Source organism: Pyxicephalus adspersus, chromosome 4, assembly GCF_032062135.1.
Source record: "Pyxicephalus adspersus chromosome 4, UCB_Pads_2.0, whole genome shotgun sequence".
NCBI lineage: Eukaryota > Metazoa > Chordata > Amphibia > Anura > Pyxicephalidae > Pyxicephalus > Pyxicephalus adspersus.
Window position 1 is genome coordinate 112,862,517 of NC_092861.1, and position 25,921 is coordinate 112,888,437.

At 37.0% G+C, this 25,921-nt stretch overlaps 1 protein-coding gene across 1 annotated transcript in view; it reads left to right on the forward strand.

Annotated features, from left to right (window-relative positions):
* The window catches only part of IGF2R (insulin like growth factor 2 receptor), a 74,165-nt gene that overhangs the window by 43,478 nt on the left and 4,766 nt on the right, over window positions 1–25,921 (forward strand). The window contains exons 23-47 of the mRNA XM_072409317.1: window positions 727–897; window positions 983–1,126; window positions 3,425–3,606; window positions 4,206–4,293; window positions 4,823–5,032; window positions 6,419–6,549; window positions 7,151–7,248; window positions 8,373–8,503; window positions 10,060–10,256; window positions 10,880–11,006; window positions 12,039–12,161; window positions 13,570–13,832; window positions 13,927–14,136; window positions 15,609–15,758; window positions 15,865–16,026; window positions 17,301–17,499; window positions 17,708–17,854; window positions 19,824–20,058; window positions 20,605–20,738; window positions 21,485–21,599; window positions 22,099–22,242; window positions 22,559–22,740; window positions 23,537–23,723; window positions 24,912–25,070; window positions 25,768–25,837. Coding sequence (XP_072265418.1) covers window positions 727–897; window positions 983–1,126; window positions 3,425–3,606; window positions 4,206–4,293; window positions 4,823–5,032; window positions 6,419–6,549; window positions 7,151–7,248; window positions 8,373–8,503; window positions 10,060–10,256; window positions 10,880–11,006; window positions 12,039–12,161; window positions 13,570–13,832; window positions 13,927–14,136; window positions 15,609–15,758; window positions 15,865–16,026; window positions 17,301–17,499; window positions 17,708–17,854; window positions 19,824–20,058; window positions 20,605–20,738; window positions 21,485–21,599; window positions 22,099–22,242; window positions 22,559–22,740; window positions 23,537–23,723; window positions 24,912–25,070; window positions 25,768–25,837 — 3,959 coding nt within the window. The remainder of the gene's footprint in view (window positions 1–726; window positions 898–982; window positions 1,127–3,424; window positions 3,607–4,205; window positions 4,294–4,822; window positions 5,033–6,418; window positions 6,550–7,150; window positions 7,249–8,372; window positions 8,504–10,059; window positions 10,257–10,879; window positions 11,007–12,038; window positions 12,162–13,569; window positions 13,833–13,926; window positions 14,137–15,608; window positions 15,759–15,864; window positions 16,027–17,300; window positions 17,500–17,707; window positions 17,855–19,823; window positions 20,059–20,604; window positions 20,739–21,484; window positions 21,600–22,098; window positions 22,243–22,558; window positions 22,741–23,536; window positions 23,724–24,911; window positions 25,071–25,767; window positions 25,838–25,921) is intronic.

A 25,921-nucleotide genomic window follows, 5' to 3' on the forward strand; every position in this document is an offset into this window, starting at 1 on the left:
ATGCTTTCAGCACTTCAGTCATGTCCCTGCCTCCCTCTCCTATTGCTGGTTTGTAAATGGTCAAGGCTAGAGAGAGGTACAGCTTCTAGTCTGGGGTGTAACAAGATTTTGAGGGGTGTGAAAAAGATTTGCATTATTAGAGTTTGCATTTAAGGAAAAGACTTGGGCAACAGCCTCAAAGTTTTATCTTTACTTTGAGTGAATCAGGCATTTCAAGATTTAGAAATGTGATAGACACAATATAAATGAGTCTTAATGCTCACGATATATCATGGACATGGACAGCAGGGTGACTCAGAGGTTAGCACTCTGGCCTTTGCAGCACTAGGTCCCAAGTTCAAATTCCAGCTAGGACACTATCTGCATGGAGTTTGCAGGTTCTCCCTGTGTTTGCGTGGCTTTCCTCCGGGTACTCTGGTTTCCTCCCACATTCTAAAAACATGCAGTTAGATTATTTGGCTCCCACCAAAAAAATTGACCTTAGGCTGTAATAAAGACATATGACTAGGGTAGGGTCTATAGATTGTGAGCCTCTTCGAGGGACAGGTAGTGACATAACTCTGGACCTTGTACAGCACTTTGTTATATGTTTGCACTATATAAGTACTGTGTCATATTATTAATAGGGAGGACAGATCATTATAATTCAGAAGCTAAAGCTTTGCTTCCACTTTCTTATCAAAAATCAAGTCAAACAGTGTTGAATAATATATCTCTAATTTCCAGGTCAAGGGGACATGTTTACAATCAACTTTGAGTGCAATGATGATTTGTATCCTGGTGAACTCGTCTTTAGGAGAGAGGAAATAAACTCTGAAAATCAACTCTACCATACATTTTTTGATTTTAAGACTGCAATGGCATGCTCTCCTTCTCTAGTAGATTGTCAGGTTACCGGTAAGTACTTTTCCCTGTATATTGTGTGTTGTGTATATACCTTTTTGTGTCCATTTTTTTAATTACCAGTGTTTTCTTTTTTCAGATACTGCAGGGAATGAATACGATTTAAGTGACCTTAGCCGGGATAAAGAACCATGGATAGCTATAGATACTTCTAATAGTGCAAAAAATAGAACGTTTTACCTCAATGTATGCAAACCACTTCCTTATATTCGTGGATGTCCAGGTAAGGTTTTTTGTCTGACGTATGCTTTTGTTTTACTTTCAATATTTTGTAAAGTTTAGTACCTTTCTCTTGGCAGCTCACTTTTTAAATTGCAATGGCTCTGGGGTTAAAGCCGAGCCTCTTTAGACTGCAGGTAAGGTCACTACCAATAGGTCTTGTGTGCAGCCCGTGATATATATTGTCACATATTCAATGAATACATAGTTCTTCAATATGTTGCTATTTTACATTTTACTATAACAATCCTACTGCTGAACTGGTAGTAGATAAAATAAAATCACCATTTATTCAAGGTCAGTTTTTACTCCGACAAAGAAACATACAGTGCATCTTGGTAATATCTGTACATTTTCCCATTCTTTATGCATTTAAAAATAAAATTAAAAAAAATCTAGTCCACCTGAAGTCCAGCAAAAAAGAACCGCCCAGGGCTAACATGAAGTTAATAGCATTCTGTCATATTAATTGGTATGCTTTATTTTTTTTTTTTTTTTGTACTTGCCAATTTTTTGAAGACTCAAAAGTGAGAAATGGTTTTGTTTTTCAAAGTTGCCCTGCACATGTTTTGTTTTCTTATTTTGTTCCAACATAAATTTTAACACTGCAGTAAATCAAAATACGCGCTTACTAAAATACATCATACCTTCCCTTCATAGCAGAGCTCCATCCACAAAATGACTATTAAAAAGCAAAACAAAATTTTGATCTATTCGGCTTCCACTCCATAGATTTCCCCTGCAGCACTTTTGCCACTTGATTGTCCATAGTTTGATGGCCAGTATGGAACACATTTCAACAGAGCTCATATTTTCCTGGACCTACCCATTCCTGTGACTGGACAGTAAAATAAAAATTGCACAGTATTTAGCATTTCTCTTTGGTAATTTGATGCGAATATCATGTCAGCCATACTATAAATCAACCATAGTGTCATGATGTCGATTCTTGTGCTTACACTGCTTGCATTAATAAAATGCATTTATTGACGTGTTATTTTATTACATAGCTGGATTATTATAGGCATTTTGTTATATATGCCCAAACCTCAGCTTTAAATCCCATGCACCCATGCCTTCTCTAGTCTTAGAGAAAGGCTTAGGGTACACCTCACTAAAAAAAAAAAAAAAAAAAAAAAGTCTTCAGCTTCCTGTAAAATCATTTTTATATATACAGGTAGTCCCCGAGTTAAGGACATCCAAAATATGGACGACATATTAACACAGTAATTAAAGCTTCCCCGAGACCTATGCGCTCCTCTGTATTCGAAAGCACGTGCCTCTCTTTGGCTTCGACCAAGGGGCAAATTTCAGTGATTTACTCAGCCTTAGTAGCCCCTACTGACAAATTGCAATACATGCGGGACTGGGAATCTGAATTGGGTATGACCTGGGATTTGGAAGAATGGTGGGATACGATGGATTCCCTCTCTAGGATCTCCCTGAATTCTGCAATAATAGAAGCCAACTATAAGGTAGCTCTTAGGTGGTATCTCACTCCAGACAGACTAGCAAAAATGTTTCCTTCAACTTCCCCTCTTTGTTTTCGGGGCTGTGACTCTAGAGGTTCCATGCTACACATTTGGTGGTCATGCCCTATAGCCAGGAGGTATTGGGACGAGGTATTTGATCTGATATCTTTCATCAAAAGATTGGTAGCACTGCTGATGCAGCTCTGTTTGGCAAGCTTGATATATCCCTCCCTGGCCCCTCAAAAAAGTTGATTGGATTGATATTACTGGCGGGTAGAATCCCTCTGGCCAAAGCATGGAAAACTCCCTCGATATCCTTGGACCCCATACACACTAAATTGAACTGGATTATGGTCAACGACTGATTGACTCATACTCTAAAGAAACACAACTCTAAACACAGCTGAGGTTGTGGGTAATCTTAGGGGCTGAGCCATTCTGCAGCCTCTTGTAACTCTTTAATGACCAAGGCAATTTCTGCAGTTTCTTTTTGCATATCAAAGCACAGCTTGCCCCAGAAGTTAATGAATGTCTAGGCTCTTTTGCTTTGTTTGTGAGGGATGATTTTTTACAGTAACTGACACCATGCTGATTAATAATATGTTGAGACAAACATCTGTCCTAATTGCATTTATTAAAATAATGTGTCTGTTTAGACTTACATACAAAATTCAACTTAAGAACAAACCTACAGTCCCTATCTCGTATGTAACCCCAGGACTACCTTGTGTATGTATATGTATGTAAGATTATATATATATATATATAATTTTCTCCTACACAGTCTGGCTGATAATCTGTAGTCAAATACCATGTTTCTTTCTTTTCAGGGGGAGTTGTTGGGTCCTGCATGAAGACTACAGATAATAAAAGCTTCAACCTTGGCTTTATTCAGATGAGTCCTCAAGCTTCATCAGATGGATCTCTTACCATTGTCTACATGAGTGGAGACAAATGTAGAGAAAATGAGCATTACTCTACGCGAATCATATTCCTGTGCGCCCACAACATAGTATGCTGTTTTTATTTATTATGTGTTGTCCACTTGTCTGGGTACTGACTAAATCTGGGCCTGTTTTCACATGTAATATGTGTCTGAATGTATGTTTTAGGTAATGCAAAGGTTACTGTGGTAACCAGTTTGTAGTTATATCTATAAAAAACAAATTCATTTTGAGTAGTGTTTTAATATTGTGTGGGCCATTCTTACTTTTATGTTCTCCTTCTCATTTATTGTTGTTCTTTGACTATCTTTGTTAGATGAAGCATGCATTTTTTAACGCAAATATCTTTTGAGAACAAATAGGGAACCTGGATAGTAAGGGGGGCAAAAAACATTTTGGTCCTTCAGGAATCCAGTATTATAGTGGTAAGAAGTAAGGAAAAGGAGGATATAATATATATATATATATATATATATATATATATATAGACTGCCCTTTATCAAGCCTCTTGGTTCTGCTGTGGGTGATGCAGATAACAAAAACACCGTCAATATTTTCCAGATAAAATCTTAGTGGACATTTTTAGAAGAGGAGTATTTATGCACTTGTCTCTTTTAATATTTATGTGACTATTTTAATATAATTTTTTTCTTTTTTTATATAATAGGGTTCTCCTGTGTTTCAAGAACAAAATGACTGTGAATATGTGTTCTTGTGGAGGACATCTGAAGCATGTCCCGTTGTAAGAGCTGAAGGTAAGGATCTGTACAGCCAGACAAGGTTCCTTCAGCCTTATCCTCATAAACATGTTAGATTTCTTCACTGGAGATCCTTTATGTTCATCCCAGGTGAAAATCTAGACTTAGTACAGTTGCTCCATGATGATGTTATCACAGTGGATCAATATCGACTGACCGCTAATGACCACTATTGTTTTTTTATTTGGATACAAGTGTCCCTCCTACTAAATCTCCTTTGTTTTTTTTTTTGGCACTTTTTGGTTCTGGTATATATTTGCCTATTGCTGCTACCCTGACTAGGTAAGCAAAGGAAATGAGACATTTTTGCTGCCTGTTATTTTCAGGTAAACTGTTTTTGATCTGTCCAAAAACATTTTTTGGTCTAGTTGGTAAACAGAAGCAATAAAATTTCCATCATATCTGTTTTACACATCATTTTAGGAATTGCATCATATACGTGCAGGTAACAGAACTTTGCAGAAACTTTCATGGATTTTGTTTAAGTATCTGTATTAAAAATTAAGATCTTTCTTTTTTTTAATAGGTGATGACTGCCAAGTTAAAGATCCAAAATATGGCCATCTATATAATCTTAAACCACTCGGAGCAAAGAATGTGGAAGTAAAAGAAGGTGAATACTTATATCAGTTTCGGGTTTGCGGGGAAGTTACAGGATCTCCATGTTCATCTAAAGCACCTAGCGGAACAACAGTTTCTTCTTGTCAGGTCAAGGGATCCTCCGTAAAGCTGGCAGGTAAGGACATAAATATATATATAAAATGACATGGCATAGGAATATAAAATCTTATTATATTGCATATCACAGTCAATTAAACCAGGTATTTGAATATTTTTAAAAGACTAAAGGAGGAACATCTTCAGAACTTTGAAAATTTTCACTCTCATAAATGAATCAGAACAATTTCTGCACCGCTGGAAGTTAGACAATGTAACTTGTCTTCAAACCTTACAGTTGTTGGAGCATTCTTTTTATGCAATAGCAATGACAGGTTCACTTTAAGCACTGACACTCCTGGTGGATGTAGAGTTTCTACAGGTATAAAACTGGGTAATGGGTGGACAGTCATCATTTAACAGGATTTTGCATGGCATCTGATTAGTGCATGCACAGCCATCTAGCCTGAAGTCTGTAAAACTGTTGAACAGGCTAATGATTAAGGTCTTTTTAAGATAAGAGTGTTGAGTTTTGGTGTAGGATAAGGCTAATATGGGGTCAAGATTACCCTTAAGGGTTGTGTGTTGAAAGTTATTTAGTAGGTATTAGGTTTGTAGTTTACAAAACAGAAATATAGCCTCCTATTAAATAAAAATAAATGTTGCTGCACCTAGTTATAAGCAAATCTGCACGTACAGCTTTTTCTGGGCCAAGCCAGATGATTGTCACCCAAGATAAACTATTGCTCTCTTCTTGGGCAAAAATCTGGAGTTGTCGCTGTCCTAACTTATCATTGAATGACAAAGCAGGGATGACTGCTATACTTCCCTATGAATGAGAACACACTAATCACTGCACTTATGTTTCTTCTGCTCTCTGTACAACACTGATACGTCATTCTGATGTCACTGATTTCCAATGACAAAAGTCTAAGATGAACATGGCCTTGGTTCCCCTGCAAGCTCTGAAAATTCCTGAGGAGCCTGTCCGTGCAGTCCTCCTAATCAGGCTTCTTGTCAATGAGTAACAGCAATGGTTCCCTTTTTTCAAAATTCAGAGAAGAGCTGCCACTCTCTTGTAGCCTGCACCTACTTACTTTACAGTGGGAAGACAAATGTTGCAGAGTGCATGGTTACCTGTCTGCTGCTTTATGGGTTGACAGAATTGCCTTTTGTTGCTGAAAAAGGTAAATTTCCCAAAGTAGGGAACCATTCCCTCTTAGACATGTATATCTAGAACAGGTGCTCTAGAAAAGTATGTATCCCCAGAAAATAGTCATATAAGATTCTGCTTTGTTTTTAGCACCAAAATGCTCTCTCCCAACGAGTTTTTGAATATTTAGTGGATTCAGTATGGAAGTATTTTAACCCTTTAAATTTATTGCTGAGAGTATTGACTTTCTTGGTAATGTACCAATGACACTTGGCACTATACTACTTATTCATGTTTCCCTTTGTTTATTAGGAGTAACAAACCAAAAGTTAATATATGAAGATGGCCTCATCATGTTAAATTATACAGGAGGAGATCTCTGCCACCAGAAGTATAACCGTACAACACTTATTCTGTTTTACTGTGATAAGACAGAAGGACAGGTTAGTATAATTAGAATTTAAGCAAAACTATCTTAAATAGGAATAAAATAAACTAAAAAATAGTGTTATTGTGTAAAGCACAACTAATTAATGTTGCATATTTTTTATATATAATATTGTGGTCTAAGCAATTTTTTTGTGATCCTGATTCATACAGGAAATCTAGTTTTTTTTTTTTTTAATGATTTTTGCAACATGTGTCTCCAGTATTGTAAGTTTATAATTCCACAAAATATTTTGGACTTTTTAAGTTGGTTATGATGGATAATTTGCTTTTAAATAGACTTTTGTACATTATTGTTGGCTAGAAGTAGATGGCACTGTGTCCTTAAAGTGTCCTGTAAAGTGTTACAAATTCAGAAGTGTTATCTTGGACACGTTACTTTACACAAGCATGCAGCTCTATCTAGTGGTCATAATAAAACTCCTAATTTTTTTCTAATACCCTTTTTGGGTAAAAAAAATCTGTTTGTTAGAATAAGTATAGTAGTTAGTTTAATGAAGATAAACCAGAAATGCATACAGATAATTTAGTTTTCCAAATTGGGAATTTATTGTATTTGCATCTAAACATTCAGTGTACTTGACCATTTCATTTCAGCCTGTTTTTATGAAAGAAACTCCAGAGTGCATATACATGTTTCAGTGGCGCACACCCCTTGCCTGCCCACCCTTCAAACCAGTGGACTGCTCCTTTAAGTAAGACATTTTTTTTTTAATAAATGCTTTTATTATAATTCAGGAACAAATGAACTGATGGAAAACAAACAAGACAGGGGAAGGTATCCAATTAAACATACTATAACACTTGGACGCTCTTATATATTTTGCTTTTTTAATGAAGAACTATTAAGTCAGAGAGTGTCCAGATGTCTCAGTGGTGCATTAGCACAAAAGGAAAGAATGGATTTGGCAAAGCCACAACATGAAAATGAAAGAAAGGAAATAAGAATAGCCACAGAGGGAAGTGAAACCCCCAATTGCACAACATGCAATTGGCAAAAAACATTGTAGGAGAGGACAGAAAACGCATCCATCTATTCTTTTTTTAAAAATATTTTTTTTAATTAGAGCTCTTTTTATAAAGTGATGAATCTGACATTCACTGAAACATTCCCTGGTGAGGAATCAATTACTGCCATTGTTTTGGTGAATGTCTGATTTAAAGCATTATAAATAGACTCTTTAGATTTATTAACAAAATCTTAGTATTTGAGGACTGCAAATTTAAAACTATTAATTACAAGGATTATGCCTGTTAAAATACATCCTTGATTTAGTAATATATTGGGATTTACTTGCAAATTCATTAAACAGCTCTAATAAAAAAATATTTTTTTAAAAAAAGAATAGGTAGTTGCATTTTCTGTCCCCTCCTAAAATGTTTTTTGAGCAGCATGGGTGGCTCAGTGGTTAGCACTCTGGCTTTTGCAGCGCTAGCCCCCAGGTTCACATCTCAGCCAGGACACTATCTGCATGGAGTTTGCCGGTTCTCTCCGTGTCTGCGTGGGTTTTCTCCCACATCCCAAAAACATGCAATGAGGTTAATTGGCCTCCCCCCAAAATTGACCTTAGACTGTGGTATTGACATATGACTATGGTAGGACATTAGATTGTGAGCACCCTTGGGCGGAAAGTTAGTGACCTAACTATGGACTTTGTACAGTGCTGTGTAATATGATGGTGCTATATAAATACTGTGTAATAATAATAACATGAATTAAAATAAAATAAAGGTGTTTGTTTATAGGATACTCTGGGTTACATGTTTTTTAATATATTTTTCAATGTTCTTTTTCCTCCTTTTTTAATACCCTTTGTAGAGACACCAGTGGGAATTCATATGACCTCTCTTCACTGTCACATTACACAGACAACTGGGAAGCTGAAGTTCTCTCTGGCTCAAACAAGAAGTACCGTCTGAATATTTGCAAGCCATTAGTACCAGAATCTGGTAAGGGTATTTAAACATTTTTTTTATTGTGCTGATACAGTTGCTAGGCAGACCAGAGGATAAGTTTTTGTGAACCGCATAAAAAAAATTAATCCAACGCACGTTGTATGTTTACAGCAATATTACATAAAGTCTGTGTTTAGTGGTTGCACAGCACTTACACTCCCTACAAGGTTTTAGTCTCTCTTGGGCAAGATATGTTATTTTGTTCTATAATTGATAAAGGTTATCTATAAAATAGGGAATTACTCCTTATTAAAAGCTGAGTTTGACAAGGAACATGAAGGTAGGAACTTTTTTTTCTTCAGAAGATTCCTTAGTCCTAGGTGTGAAAATCTATCTAAACATGAAACAAATCTAAGATAACCATTTTTTTGTGTTTTATTTTTCTTACAATTACTTCTTACTAGTAATTCCCTTAAACATGCTCCATCCTCCCCAAACCTCATTTTCTTCGGATACTCATGGCCATAAATCATATTTTCCTTACCTCCATTTGTTATATATTATAGTTCCTTGTTATAGTAGCACAGCACACACAATATAAGTCATTAAGGTTGCAGGTGTTTTCCTCAATGTAATTTACCTGCCAAACAGCTGTATTCTGGACTAACCTTTTTCCAACCTCTTCTGTATTTTGTGTTGTTAGTGTGGTGTATTCTATGGTGGTAACACTGTAGGCATTAGTTCTTTTTGGTAATATAATTGTCTAAAGCTAATTGCCCATTTGGATTTTTGAGTTGTAGCAAAAGAAACATTTTAGGAACTGCTCTTTGTTATTGACATAGCAAAGGACAAATTATGAACTTATAGTTCTCCTCTTAAAAGCTTTTGCATGTTGGAAATCTATTGACTACCCAATTACTAAAGCAAAGATTAAATGTTCTGTATAGCCAAAACTATGTGGAGAAGAGTTTAGACCCCTTTTTTTCTGTTGTATGTGTGTTATTGGGGGGGGGGGTCCTTCCTATACTTACTGTCCTAAAGACACAATAAGTTGATGTCTTCCCCTACCTCTTGCTCTGGTGACAACTCTATCATTTGGATTTTTCTTGTCTCTACATGCTCTGTCCTTAAATTACTGATTGGAATAATTGCATAGAATACAGCTGGCTTATTTCTTTTTCTATTTTTATAGTCGAAAGAGGAAATCAGATCCACAGATTGAAAGTTTTGAACAAGTTGCAAAACCTTTTTTTTTTTTTTTTTTTTTTAACAATGTGGTATTCTTCATTGCATAACTTTTAGGACTAGTGAAATTAAACCAATGGGCTTCCTTAGCGATCTTCCTTAGATTTAATGTTGGTTGGTTTCTCTCTGTTCTTATCTTGCCTTTGCAGGTGCATCTATAAAAACTCTGCTTGAATAATATTCGATGGGGTTTACTGCAAATCACGTGTTCACTTGTAAATATTTCCTGTAGCATGCACTGCATATAAAACACGTAGACATGAATTTCATAAAGAAAATTGCAATATAAATCAGGTTAGGAATACAAAAATATTTTAGAGCATGTTAGTCAGAAATGTAAATTTCCCCCATTTTCTTTTGCATAGGACCAGCCTCCTGTTCATATGGCGCTGCTGCCTGTCTAATTGATGATACAAAAGCCATTAGTTTGGGAGAACCTACATCCAGTCCTAGATGGGACAATGGTGTTGCTGTCCTTCAGTATACCAATGGAGACCGCTGTCCTGATGGAATAAGGAACAGGACCACCACCATACGATTCATGTGTGATTTAAACCAAGTTGTAAGTCGCATGCCTTTCACTAATATTTAATATCATCAAAGAATTTAGTCTTTTTTTTTTTTTTCTTGACTGATGTCTTTTAAACACTGGATAGCTAATGATCTGAAATATTGCATAGGACTGTTTTATAGACGCAAGTAATGCAGGGAATTGTAGTAGTGGTGTTATTTCAATAAAGATGGAGTTCCAGAGGCGGGCCACTCATAAGATTTAGCCCCGCATTGGCTGCATCTGGCATTTCCAGCACTCCCCCTCAGCTACACGTGGGAGGTGCAAGGAGGCTTTTGGAGTTACAGGGGGCTTCAAGTTTAGCGCAGGCATCTGCAATTTTTTCAAAAATTTCAAGGTTGGCCCGCAACTTTGCTAAGTTTTTATTTTGGCCCTAAGTTTTTATTTGAGTTTAAAAACCCCTAGTGTTAAACTAGGTAAACGGCCTCTTTTCATTTCCTGCGATTGCACAGATCTCCAACATCGAGAGAGCTGCTGTGCTAACACTAACAATGTGCCATGTCTCCACCCAAAGCTCAACCTACGATTAGTCTCTCAATTTCTGTTTTTTTTTTTTTTTTGCTTAAAGGTTGTGTTATATTGAGGAAGTTATTGACTTTAAATTTTATTGTCAGGTTTCCAGGCCTCAGCTGATTACAGCTTTAGAAGACTGTGAATATAACTTTCTGTGGATTACACCAGCTGCCTGTTTACTGAAGATAAACACACATGATGAGTGTAAAGTTACAAATCCTGCAACAGGTAAGGCTGTGCATAGAGTCCGCCATAGACTGTAATATAGATATTTATTTTGATTGCATGTAAAATGTCACAACAAGCTGAGCATAGACAGCTACAGTACATATCGAGAAGTTACATGCAGTGAAAACTGCCTTTACAATGATTAGTAGCTGCACAAATACAGGGCACTGAAAATATATTTAAATATAAGACTTTCACTTAAAAAGACAAATTTGCCATGACATCTTCTACCTCCCGTGCCTGCTTTTTGCTCACAATAAAAAGTTTTTTGACTTTTTTCAGTAGTGTTAATAAGCCTAATAATGGTTTTGAGTTGCAATTTTCCAGTAAAGATGATCTCCCATTAATTTTATTACAGTAGAATACATGTGCATTGCCTAGGCTTGTGGTCTTTTTATTTTAAATGTAAGTTCACTTAAACTAAATATTGAGTTCTGGGTAGCCACAGGCATGTTCAGACATCCAAAGACTTCTGAAAAGTTTACTGATAGGTATACGAGTAGTAAGAACATCTGCAACAGTGCTAAACTGCTTCTGAATTCAAAGCAGTGTTGCCCCTCTCAAGTAAGCGGTTTGCCTATTTATACTACCCTGGGATAAAGAAAAAATATATCTGGGGTCACATCTATTCATATCGCTGTCACTGCTGATTCCTAGGTCTGTAGTTTTCCAAAAAACATCTGACCACACCTTGTCCTGCCCACTGCTTCCAAAACTGACAGCACTACCCCTGTTGCTGAACCTCCCCTCCATTGTAAGCTAGAGAGACTAAGAGAGAAGTATGCCCGATGACATCCTTCAATCCACCATCGATATAACCACAGCTCACGTTTTTAGAAGCGAGTACAGTCGGGTGCTGCTTGCTCATCTCCCCTCTCAATCAAATAGATTGGTGCTTTGTGTACAGTGCTTGCTCTGTAAATCACATACTTCCTAGATTCTGTAGTCATGTAAACTATCATAGTGGAGTCTTTAGTAGGCCATCTCTCATTAGTTTTTTTTGTCCTTAATAATGTACCTGTTTTCCTTCAGGGTATCTCTTTGATCTGTCATCATTGTCAAGCAAGGATGGTTATATTATTAAAGATCGTGAAAAATCAATAAGGTTAAATATATGCAGTGCTGTTAAGCCTGAGTTCTGTGATGCTGGAGCTGGTAAGTTTGCAATTCCAAAAATATAGAGTGGCATATCGGTTGGAATGTTATTTATTTTGTTTGCTGTAAGAAGTCTAGTACAACATGTAGCCGAGAGAGCCTATTGTGGCTGGCGGAGTGTTAACAAAATAAAAGCGGTTATGGATTTTGTCAGCTTTTTGTAGGATGAAGGATTTGGGAAGCTTATAAATAAATGCAGGAGTTCTGATAAAGAAAGACTAAAGTTGGAACTGGAATGAAGGCCCACAAGGGATGCATTCTCTTATCTCTTTAAAAATACCTGTTGGGCTGACAGACATTTAGTGTGTTCTAACGTCCTGTACTGAACGGACTGCACTGCACTGAAATCCCATGCAATGTTGTTATTCCTGAAATGTCCTTTTATATTTGCCATACATGTTATGCAGTATTATTGTTCTTTGTGTGATTCTTTATGACATCTGCAGAGACCCTTTTACATACTTATGCAGTATTCCCCCAAGAATGTTTTTAAGCTTGGTGGGAAGAAGTTACAAGGTGGATGGCAGCCCTTGTATTGTGACCCAACTTTTCAGTAACCACCAAAAAACAGCCGGGTGGTTACTGAAAAATGCTGGATGGTGCGCCCGGCCTAAAACGGGCTGGGGGAACACTGCTGTATTTGCACCGCTGCAGCTAGGAAGTCTATATGGTATGAGCCCAGTGCCTTAAAACAGCGGGAAAGCAAATCCAAATTCATAAAAAAAAAAAAACATTTTTGGGAAAAAGGTTTGTTTATTTTTTAGTTACCTGAGGTCATCCAGTTTGTTTACACATATTCTTTAAAACTTATCTAGAAGATGTCCTGTATGGAAAACCATGATTAGGCCGAGATGAAGATTAGGCAGATCTCCCTAAAAAGTTTTTTTTATTATGTGTTTTACCTCCATGCTGTTCATGTCCTGCAGCCTCTGTTTACCCACTTCTACATATATACACATCGGTAATGACTGCAGGGTGCGTTTCATTAGTGGAACATTCTTTCATATTACGTATTAACATGGCCGCTTATAGGGCCTGACTTATTAAAGCTCCCCAAGGCTGGAGAAGATACACTTTCATCAGTGAACCTGGGTGATCCAGAAAAAAAATTACCTTATAGTAGGAAGTGCTTTCATAAGAATCTCCATGACCAGATCACCAGATGTAAAACAATACTGCAGTTCTAATCATGGGGATTCTCTTCAAATGTTAAATCTTACTTTACTTTCATTAAATGATAGATCACTTGCTAAAAATCTTTGGATGTGTTTGGATTTATGTTTTTGATAATTTGCAGATGTTTTGGCTGTAGACTGGTTCCAGGGCAGTGAAGCAAAAAGTTGTTTTTGTTTCAAGTTTATAATTTTTGTTTGGATTTATTAAATAAATATTTTTTTCTCGTCTATAGGAGTGTGCATATCAGAAGGTGAACAGCACATAAATGCAGGAAAGGCCCAGAGCCAGCTCACCTACACTGATAGGGTGCTGAGACTAGTTTATGAAGGTGGTGACAAGTGCAGCAAGAATCCATCGTTCAGACACCAGAGTGTTTTTACTTTTGTGTGTGGATCAGACTCTGCCGCTGGCAGCCTTCCATCTTTTGTGTCCTTCAGTGAAGACACATGTACCTGGCAATTTACATGGGTTACATCTCTGGTCTGTGAAAAAGAGGTGTGCACTTTATTTTTTCCAGTGTATTTTGTATCTTATATCCAAGCTGCAGTTGGTTCATTGTCTAGTGAACTTTTTCTTCTTTTTATCCTAGATTACATGCTCGGTGCAGAATGGCACATCCAGTATTAATTTGGGTCCTTTGGTAAAACATATGGGTTATTATGAGGTACTGCAGAGCAACCAGGAGGCTGATTCTACAGTCTTTTACATAAATCTGTGCCAGCCTTTAAATGAAGTCGTGGGTACAAAATGTCCACCAGGGGCGGCAGCATGCCGGGTCACATCTAACGGAGACCCCATTGTGAGTATAAGTCCAATTTTCTGTTTCTATGCAATTAAATGCTGCATGTTTGAATTACAAATATAAACAAACATTAGAATTACAATATTCAAAAAACTGGACAATAAAAATAACAGTAGCAGCAGCTCAACTAAAACAAAAATGAAGAAAAAGACATGAACATAATATACAAAAAACATAATAAAAATAACAGACATAAAACATACTTAAGTACGGCCTTTACATCAATGTATAAAACTTCTTCACATTTTTTACATGATTATTGCAAATCAGTACACTCTATTAGTTATATACCATGTAGAATATTGACATTTCAGGTAAATAGCGTCCTTTTCGGGAGCTGCCTATGGTTTATCAATAAAGGACATTGGCATTTTGCTTTTTGTGTCTTAAGAGAATCTTCATTTTTAATTAGCATTGATAAATAGATCTGTTTATTATTTTAACTGGAGGCTTCAGGCTGTAGATTGGTTTTGGGTTCCTGTCTCCTCTTATAAGCTCATTTTATTTGCCTCCCCTTTTTTATGGAGAATCTGTTGGTGGAACATGGCCATTATTTATTTATGTGGTGGCTAGCAGCAGAAGGTTAGAATTAGAACTCTGCTAATGATATCTCACCTCTGGAGTTCTGTAGAAAGATACTAATCCAAACAGCAAGCAAAACATAATTATTAAGTTAGGGCAGGGTTGGCCTTTAAGCTATGAGATAAACTAAACTTAAAATGAAACCTATTTAGTCATTTGTGTGCTACAAGGATCAGATAATCCCACATCAACTCATGCTTGTGCAGGACACAAATTCTGTGCCATAATGTGCCAAAGTGTGCCACAACCAGGCAGTTATACTAAGTGAAGGAGGGTTACAATAATGCATCAGTCTTCTTTTGTATTAACTTTATGTTATCTACTATCTGTAGGCTGGTCAGGCTGTAATAGGTCCGACAGTGCAAACATTATAACACAGGAATCCTTCCTATAGTAGATTCCCTTATTTGCAAACTTTAGCAAGGCTTGATTACTGACAAAACGCTTTGTTCTATAAAGTGGAATAAAGTAAAGGTCAGACACCTGGGTATGCTGTCTGCAATGGGCCACCTGGTACAATAGACTGTTTCCTACTGGAAACAGGTACAACTTTTAGCTAAAGGCACACAATTTTTGCTTTGGAATAAATGTATGTAAATGTAAAGCTTAATTCTGTTCTTTTTTTCTGTTTTGGAATATATTGTAGTTTTAGAAACCTTTTTACATTTTTTGTTGGTCTGGAACTAGGAGATTCCCCACTTTTTAGTTTATTAGTGGCAGTTAAAGATAGAAAAATCTCCATTCTGTGAATTCCATGTGTCTTATTTTTCACTTAACACAGCTAAAACTGAACAGCATGAAATTAGTCAGTAGTTTCAGTAGTCCTCAGTTTTTATCAGTGTATATCTTATCTGGTGAAAATTAAACTTTTTTTTATTTCTTTACAGGATATTGGACGCCCAACCAGTCCTCCTCAGATTGATCCCGTAACAAAAACTGTCTCAATGACAATGAGCAGCTCGACTCAGTGTGATGCAGAAAAACAGTTGAACTATTCTACCATTATCATCTTTCACTGCAACAAGGGGGTAGATCTGGTAATAATATTTATCTTTAACAAATTACCAATAAAGACATTTACAGAACCCTGCGTTGGGATAAGATATGTCCTGCATAATACACACTTTTTTTCTTAATTAACAGGGAAGCCCAAAGTTTGTCCAGGAAGCCGACTGCAATTATGTGTTTGAGTGGGGCACCCCATTAGTTTGTCCTGATGAAGAAAGATTGTCTGGATGTTCTCTGATGGACCAACAACTTCATTACACATTTAACCTGTCTAGCCTCTCTGGGCAAACCTACAAAGTAAGATGACCTGACTTTCTTTGTGTTTATATAATGTTCATCTCTAATTACAGCATGTAAACCAACCTATTAGATTAAATGTTTAATGGCAAACCGGTAATATTTATAGTTTTCATATGTAAATAAATGCTTTTTTTCGCCTTTTCCCGTTCTTCCAGGCTTTGGATGCAGCTATTAAAAAGGAATTTGCCCTGTCTGATGTGGAGTTACTGTTACTGGTTCCCTAGCATTTATTATCATAGTATGTAGAGCTAGATACACACGTGCAATAATTGTCGTTGGAAAGGATCTTTCACGATCCTTTCCAACGACTAAGGACTGCACGATGCATGAACGAGTGCTGTACATACAGCACCGTTCTGCTCTCTGGAGAGGGGAGAACAATGGAGCGGCACCCTGCTGCGCGCTTTTCCCTTTGCTTCTATTAGAATCGTTCGTTGTCCATCGTCCGTGGATCCGCCGTGGATTTGCACAGTTTAACTGGTGTCAGTTAAACTGTGCAAACTATGCAACCAGCTAGGTTGGAACTTCTAACCTTCATATTTGTTCTGGATCAGGAAATTAGTAGTCAAAATGTTTTGGCCCATTGATTTTCTTTCTTTGTTTAAAAGAAGAATATGGTCATTTTGGTATTATGTGTTTGTATTAAAATTGGAAAAAGCTACTCAATGGCTAGCACTCTGGCCTTTGCCGAACTAGGTCCCAGGTTCAAATTTTATCCAGGACAAGAAGTTTGTATGTTGTCCCCATGTTTTGGGTGGGAATTCTCTTGACATTCCAGTTTCATCCCACATGCTTCCCCGCAAAAATTGACTTTGGACTGTGTTAATGACGTATGAATATTGCAAGGACATTAGTTTGTAAGTTCCTCTGTGGAAAAAAGCGCTGTGATCTGAACTACTAAAATCAAAAGATTTGCTTTACATCCAGGCAAGGTTTATTTTAAAAGTTCAGAGTAAATAAAAATAACAAAGAGAAAAAAGATGGACAGCACGGACAAGTAATATAGCCAGAACGAAAAAAAAAAAACATTTAGCTACTAGAACCTAAAGGAGTCTAAAGGATCTTTTCTCCTAATTGGCATATTGCCTAGTAAATTGCAGCTATGACTTCCAAAGGGCTGCGCAATAGGTGCCAAACAGCCACAGATTTGGCACTAGGAATTTGGATTTTCCCATTGCAAAATGAGATGTTTTTAATTGTACTTATAGTGTAATTTCATTACTTACCTTCTCCAGTGCTGCACCTGAACGTGAATGATATTTTTTTTCCAGACATCAGCAATAAATCCTTTTTACATTGGAGTTTGTTCATCAGCAAATATACCATCTGGTAAATGTAATGGTGCTGTGTGCCTTCAGTCAGGAAACAGTGCTTATTCCTACGGAAACACAATGGCAATGAAAATGGAATATCGCCATTTAGAAGATATGTTAGTTCTTCAGTATGTTGGAGGAGATTCCTGCCCACCAGGTAAAAACACATTTATTATTCCGCACAAGCAGAAATATTGTTTAATTAAAAGATAGCTCCAGATATTTGTTATAGGTGGAGGTGATTTTGGTGAGAAATTTGTACATGTACCTTGTTGCTGTTGTTCCCAGGTTTCTGAATATACTCTGTTACTGACGCATTTTCTGTAATCTTGTCATTTTTACCTTCTTCTCTCTTTATGGTTTAGTGACTGAAAATGGTGATGTTTGCATCCTGCCATTTACATATAAAGGAAAAACCTATAACACCTGCATTTCTGAAGATAAACCTCGACCATGGTGTCCTACAACCACAGATTTTCAGAATAATGATCCATGGGGTTATTGTTCAGCAGGTATGCTTCATATTAACTAAGGATTTAGTAGAACAGCGAAGAGATTTGTAATCCTGCTCAATCTTTGTTTTTTTTTTTCTCTACTTGAAAGTTTGGAGTAGAATAGTAAAGAAATGTGTAGTCCAAGCTAGGGTTAGGAACAAGCAAACCCAGGTAGAAATGTGGGATAGAGAGCTTAACCGTAAGCAGTGTAAAAATATGCTATTAAAACTTGAAATGCAGGTACAGTCTGTTATAACATACATACTGATTCCCAGTGCAAATTTGCCCATATAATTATCCTAAAAGAATATTCCCCCTATTACGCAGCAGTAAGGAGCTGTCTTATTATATGGTTAGAGCATATTCTATTTAGAGAGGGAGAGCCGCTTATTGTCATTTGTTGCTGCTAGATAATTAGTGTAGAAAATCTAAAGAAACAGAAGTTGTGACTAAATTCTACTTTAAGACCAATTCACATTGCACAGCTACTATAACCCTAAGTCAGCACATAGAATATTCCTGGGACCTTCCCACTTTGCCACTTGAAATGAGTCTTAAATGATTATACATATGCTTTAGTAATTTTTAACTCTGATATAAATACAAGATGTAAAATCAAGTTGCATTTCTTTTAAACTTTAGATGTACTAAATAGCATGGCATTGGTGTCGTAGACATGAAGCAAGCAGAAACATTAGGAATCCTTTGTACTAATTTTGTTATCCATCGCAGCACGGTGACTCGGTGGTTAACACTCTTTGCAGCACTAGGTCCCAGGTTTGAATCCCGGCCAGAGCTCTATCTGCATGGAGTTTGCAGGTTCTCCCTGTGTTTACGTGGGTTTCCTCTAGGCTCTCCAGTTTCCCCTAACACTCCAAAAACATGCAGTTAGGTAATTGACTCCCCCCAAAATTCACCTTAAACTGTATAAAAGACATATGATTGAGGTAAGGACATTAGATTGTGACCCCCTTTTGAGGGACAGCTAGTGACATGATTATGGATTTTATACAGCACTGCATCATATGACGGCTCTGTATAAATACTGTGTAATAAAAATAATCTGTGTGTTTTTTATGAAACTGCCAATAAAATTATCGGAAAGCTTCAGAAATTGAGAAAAAAGTTAATACAAATACTTTAAAACTGTGCAATAGGCAGCTTACTCAACGGAATTGTACCAATTAGTAGTAACATTTATTAGCTTTTTATGAAGAGCCAAACTATAGGCCAATGCTGTAAGTTGCTAAATAATGAAAAGGCACTTCTATGACAAAACTAAAGCTGCGTACACACTTCCAATTTTTATCGTTGGAAATGAACGACGAACGAACGACGAACGTCCGATTGGCCAAAAATCGTTCGTAAAAAAAGTAACCAACGACGCCGACCAACGAGGATAGTCGTTGAAAATGAACGACCGGACCGGCGGATCGGATTGGACGACGATCGTTGACCATCTATCATGTGTACGGTCGTTCAGTGATCGTTCATGGTCTGAGCATGCGCGATGAACGAACGTTCGCTCACTTCCTGTGGTGCACGTCACTTCCTGTATCGTTCAAAGGATCTCATCTATCGTGTGTACAGTATCTGCGAACGATCGTGTCGTTATCTGTATGTACAGGATCGGTGCTATACGATCGTTCGCAGATATCGTGCAGGATCGTTCGTCGTTCGTTTACCCTATACGATCGTTCGCAGATATCGTGCAGGATCGTTCGTCGTTCGTTTACCAACGATAATAATTGGAAGTGTGTACGTAGCTTAAGGATTCTTAGTGGTGTTTAATTTTGAAGCATATTGTACTTTGGGATCTTTTAAAGTTCATAAGAGGAGTGATGGATTATGTTAATTTATTTATTCTAAAACAGGAGCTAATGCATATTCAATACATTGGAACTGTAATGTTACCTGACTTCAAAGATTGGAGAATAGGAAGTGTACACACTGACTCCAATATGTAATATATTAAATTGTTTTGCAGTAACTGGGAAGAGAAGTTCCACCATATTCTTTAAATGTGAGGAACGTGTTGAGAAAGGACAGCCTGTTTTGATCTCTGATACCAAGAGCTGCTCAGCTACATTTGAATGGCCAACAAAGCTGGCATGTCTTCCAAGGAAATTAGATTGCAAGTTCATTATCAATCACAAATCGTATGACCTGAGGATGCTGTCCTCCTTGACCGGATCCTGGTCTTTTGGTTCTGATGGCAGCAAGTAAGCCACTCATAACGTATGGGTGTCATTTAATGATGTATTTTCCTACATGTTATGTTTTCTAACCATAAAAATAAGAAATAGACTGAAAAAAGTCAGATTATGATCTAGACCAGGCATGGGCAAACTACGGCCCACGGGCTGTATACGGCCCAATAGGGATGTTTCTCTGGCCCTTTGGGTGGTCTGCGGCTCTGGCCGGTGCCACCCCGAGCAGGGTCGGGAGACGTACCCCGTTGGGGGCGCACCGGCCAGAGCACGTTCAGTGGCGTCATGATGGCATAACCCCACCCACTCTCCCATCGGCCCGGCCCCTCTATCAAATTTTATTTCAGATTGTGGCCCCTGACTAAAAAAGTTTGCCCACCCCTGATCTAGACAGAGTTTAGTTTCTGGGTTTAGGTGTACTTTAATGGATGAAAGGCCCAGTAAAAATATTGGACATATGGGAGTAGTCGCATTTTAGGATATATTTTTATAAAGTTTCTAAGTATCTACAATATAATGTTTCTCTACATGTTATGTCATGTTGTTTTTCATGTACAGGTATTATTTAAACCTTTGTCAGAGAGTGAACCAAGGTCCTAGCGCATGCTCAGAGACCGCGAGTGTGTGCCAGGAAAGGAATGGGAAAGTTCAGGTTTTGGGGCAACTTCACACACAGAATGTCACTGTGAAGGGTAAGCTAAATTTGGCTATTTGTTCAGCAATTTGCAGACTGTATTTTGTTCATAATTATCTTTCTGATTGTACTTTTTGCTTTTTATATAAATTATAGGAATATTTAAAGAACCTCCTGGAAATTGTAGGAAAATATAACCCTTTTGAGAAAACAAATATCTTTTACTCTGTCCCTGTTAGACAGTTGGTAAAATATTTAAATTTTTGTTCTGAAATGTGTCTGCTCCTCTAAAGCATTTTATAGCAGAGTAATTTGAAAGTGCTAGAACAGCAGTGGTATCAAACATTGTGAAATAATGCACTTTTTTGAGTACAGACACATGGGCTAAAAGGAGACAAGGAACAAATTATTTCTATTGCAGAGTGGAAAGGGTAATCATTACATTATACACTTTTACCACTTCAGCTGTATGACCCAAACTAATTTATTTTAGTTTTTTTTTGTTAGGGAACTGTTATAAATTCTGTATTTTTGCTTGTTATTATAATCTTCTAAATTTAAGTGTTAGATAGTTTTCACCAGAACAGGTGTCCCCATTGGAAGACTTCAAGCCCTTGTGCTGGTGACAACTAAAAATATTTTGGATCACCTTGGGGACACAAATAGCAAATACAAACCTCACAGAAGTTCTGTTGTTCTGGTCTTTCTCCACTGTACCCCCAAAAAATTAAGTTTTCATCATATACTTTATTTACACTGGCATTTTTCCTAATACAACAACAAATATAATCTCTGATTTTCTAGGCGATATAGTGTCAGTTACTTATTCCAATGGAGACTCTTGTGGAAAGAACAAAAGATATTCTACAAAGATAGAACTGATGTGTTCAAATGTAACTGGAAAACCAATGATGAAAAAGTAAGTGGAAGGAAGACCTGATTGTGTATAGTATTTTGTGTAGGGTGCATTGATTGTTATGTATGAAGTTTTAAAGTAGATGTAAACCCAATCTGAATAGCATTTAGTTTGCTGAAGCACTGCGTGGAAAAAAAATATTGCCAAAAAACTGTTTGCAGTTCAGTGATAGCTTCATGGATTTTTTTAAAGCCAGCAACAGGAGTCCTTGTATATGTACAGTGTGCAAAGGAGCCATTTGTAGACCCCATTGGAAGCCTATGTCATGTGACATTACAGGAAAATAATAGGAAGACAGGTACAGAATGTTACCCTATAAAGAAAGTTTAACAAGGACTTTCCTAGCACAATCACTAGGTATGATTTTAATTAAAGATGCGCATTGAGAAAATCCTGACAATTCCTTTTGAGCATGTTAATATATTGGTGTTGATGAGGTTTACATTTTCAGTAATCTTAAGGTTGAAAAACCAAAAAAATTATTATTTTTTGTTAATTTTAGATACGACTCAGAGTCTTGTCAATACACAATTACGTGGGAAACAAGAGCGGCTTGTGCTGTTGTTCCAAAAGAAGTTGTGATGACAGATGGCTTGATACATGTGGACAATGGTGCAAACTTAAATTTGTCAGGCATCTATAACAAGTAAGACTTTTATGGTGTTTTATTTAACTTCACAAACAAATCCTAAACTTTTCAGCTTGTATTTTATATTTCGTCTTAATATCAAAAAACTGTTTTCGTCGTGTACTGTTCTTTACCAATCATTCAGGAACAATCACTGATCAGGTGATCTGAGTGAACTGACCACTAAAACTCAAGGTTTCACATTTTTGGTTTGATGCAATCTGAATTATTTACATTTAGTTACACGTTTGTCCCAACCACAATTAAATCAAAACTACTTTCTTCTCTGTATATGTACCTGTATAATAAACTCGCACATTTTTGCTGTCCGCAGAGCATACATTGCCAGTGGGGATATAAGGGCTGAAGATCAGTATATTTATGAAATTCAGCTTTCTGGCAGAGAAAACTCTGCCTATCCTACATGTAATGCAGCCAGCATATGCCAAGTGAAGACTAATAGGAAGTTTACAAGAGTAGTCGGCTCTCCCACCAAAGCCAAGTATTATGTTGATGGTGAGTTTATTCTTTTATTTACAATGAATTTCATGAATATGTATTGATATATAACATGCATAGAGTAGTATTAGTATTAGTTAGTATTAGTATAGTTATTTTAGTTAGACCTTTGTTGGCATCGGCACCCTGAACAAAGGCTTTTGCCAATGCTTCAAAGGTTTTTTTTTTTTTTTCCCCAACATTTGCTCAAAGTGCATCCCTTCCTGTCCAATTGTGAATCTTGGGAGAAAACATATACATTTAGAATTTTTGTTTACATTAAAGCAAAATGCTTAGGGATGTTATACTCATTGATAAATCACGCTGTACATGTCACCATAACCACATAGCAGGGCTTATCTCTATACCTACCCATGCAATTGAAAAGCATAGACTGTGCCCATAAATTGATCTGGATGTGTCCATGCAATGACCTGCACTGGGGCCATATTACTATGTAAACATCATTTCATCAGTGTTCCTGCTAGTTGCATATTGTAGTCATCATCACTCCCAGACATCCTCATGCTTCTGTTTTAGTGTTCAGGACCTGTGTGGAAACTGCCGCAGGACACCCCCAGGGGAGACATTTGTTGGGTAGATTCCTGTCCTTAACACAGCTCTCAAATCTGAAGGTTTCTAAAAGAAATTTATTAGAGTCGTTTAATGTACATTTGAGAACATATTTCCTGGTGTTTGATAAGCGTACATTGTCCAATCTATCTAAAACATTCGGTCAATTTAAATGTTTGAAATAACGGTAATGAATTTACGTTGATGAATTCCATTTATTGTAATTTTCTGTTTTTTGCAGATGATAGTTTAGAAGCTGTTTTCATTTCCAACTCAAAATGTGGTAAAGATGGTGCAAAGAATGTCACTTCCACCATATTCTTTGAGTGCAGCCAAACCATGGGGGAAGGGAGACCAGAATTCATGCATGAAACAGCCGATTGTCAGTATTTATTCTCCTGGTACACAGTTGCTGTCTGTCCTCTAATGTAGGTACAAATGTTATTTGTGAATGGAACATTTATCAGGCTTTTAAATTAATAGTTTAACATTTGCACGTTTGAGGTGTTTGGGAATTATTCTGCCCCTGGCAAAGAGATAAGTTACCATGAGAGGTACTTGCAGGGGCTTGTTAAAGACTGATGTATTGTGACACAGAGCAATCACAGGGAACTGTAGCTAGCAAAGCAGGAAAATTGCGATCATCCAGCAAGAGCTTTCAGAAATCTTGAAACTTTACAGCATTCATGTATGCTCACACCTGTGCATGCGGTGATGTACTCACTCCTAATTTAGTGGGCAATGCCACATGCAAGGATAGGTCTTCTAATACTGTCTTAATTACAGTCTAAGGGAATTTTTTTTTGGAGGTGGGGGGCAATTAATCTAACTGCATGTTTTCAGATGGAATGTGGAATGAAACCCGTGCAACCACAGGGCGAACCGGCAAACTTCATGCAGATAGTCCTGGCCAAGATTCAAACCTGGGAGTGCTAACCTCTGAGCCACTGTGTTGCCCAATATTACATTTACTTGTTATGTTGCATCTGTACAAGAGTAGAGTAAAACCAGAAATGTAAATCCCCACCTACAACAAACTGCAGTTGTGCCAGCCAGTGACACCTAGATCAAAAAAAGACTTTTTTTTTTCTGCCTGCATCAGAATTTTTTACTTATGTCCTGGTACTGCAACAATTTTGTCACCAAGATTGGGAAATACAGAAAGATTTAGATATCGGCTCATCACTGTGCTTCCTCATCTTTCACTATATAGTCACAGGCTGGGGTGGGTCCAGAGAAGTAGTTTGAATGATGCTAGATATTTATTTGGGGAGAGGAGTTATTCTTTAAGTCTTTTTCATCTTGTTTTTGTCTAGACTTGTGATTTAATATGTATTTCTATATATCCTAAATATGGAACACAGTTAGTTACACTAATGAAATGCATATATATGAGCTGTTTCACTTAGAATTTATACTTCTGCAAATATACAGACTTCTGCTAAATTTGACAAATAGGCGACTGGAAGAGAATGGGGGAAGGGTTTTCTTCCTGTTTTTGTATTTTTTGTTTCCTTAAATATTAGTACCAGTTGTGTGTTTTCATACTGGCAAAACATGACAGATATCCTGTATTCATAAATATATTTTTTTACTACTGTTGCATTTCATGGCAGGCCAGAGAGTTCTGAAAGTAATACAGACAAGCCAGGAGGAGACCATCAATACCAGGGCCTGTCTGGCAGAAGCCAAGCCATGGGAGCTATTCTTAGTATTCTTTTAGTGATCCTTGTCGCCTGTCTGGTGGTGTTGTTGCTGTACAAGAAAGAGAGAAGGTAAGTTTTGTTTAGGAAAAGTTTGTATTCCGAATTTTTCATTTATTAAAGAAAAGTATATGTCCTTTAATAATATCTGCATCTTCCCTGATTTTTTTTTAGCTGGGTGGGAAGAAGCTGAAAGTGGGTGCAAGCCCCTGTATTGTGCCCCAACTTTTCAGTAACCACCCCAAACAGGTTGTGCGCCCAGCTAAAAGGGGCTGGGGAGAACACTGCACTATGCAGCATTTAAACAATTAAAATAAATTGTTCTATTGATATTTGGTCAGATCGATTTTAAAATGATTGGGTAAGGCAGTTTTAACTTTGAGTATAAAAACAACAAAAAAAACATGTAGGTTAATATAAATGGACATTTTAATGTTTCACTTTAAATGGCAAGTATACTTATACAGTATAAGCTAGATCCCCACCCAGGTGCTTTCACAAATCTCCCCACTTAAGCGGCAGCTTGCATCTTTGTGTGCAGCTTGAGTGCAGAAATCTTCTACATACACCATGTCCCTCCGTAGGCACAAAGCAGTTCAAACCATGACACATTGTGAAGATAGCTCAAGTAAAAATTGGTGCATGCATTATTAATACAGTTTATATGTATATGGATAAATAAATTGGCTTTAATAAATACAAAACAAAGTAAATGTTAGTAAACAAATTGGTCTACAAATATTATACATTTTAACTTTTTTTTTTTTAGGGAAACCGTAATGTACAAATTAACAAACTGCTGTAGAAGAAGTTCCAATGTGTCTTATAAATACACAAAGGTAAGTTAAAACCTTCAAATGTTTAGGTAGTTTTGGTAAAGTAACATTCAAGGAAATTTCCTTTTACTGATAAGCTAGGATACT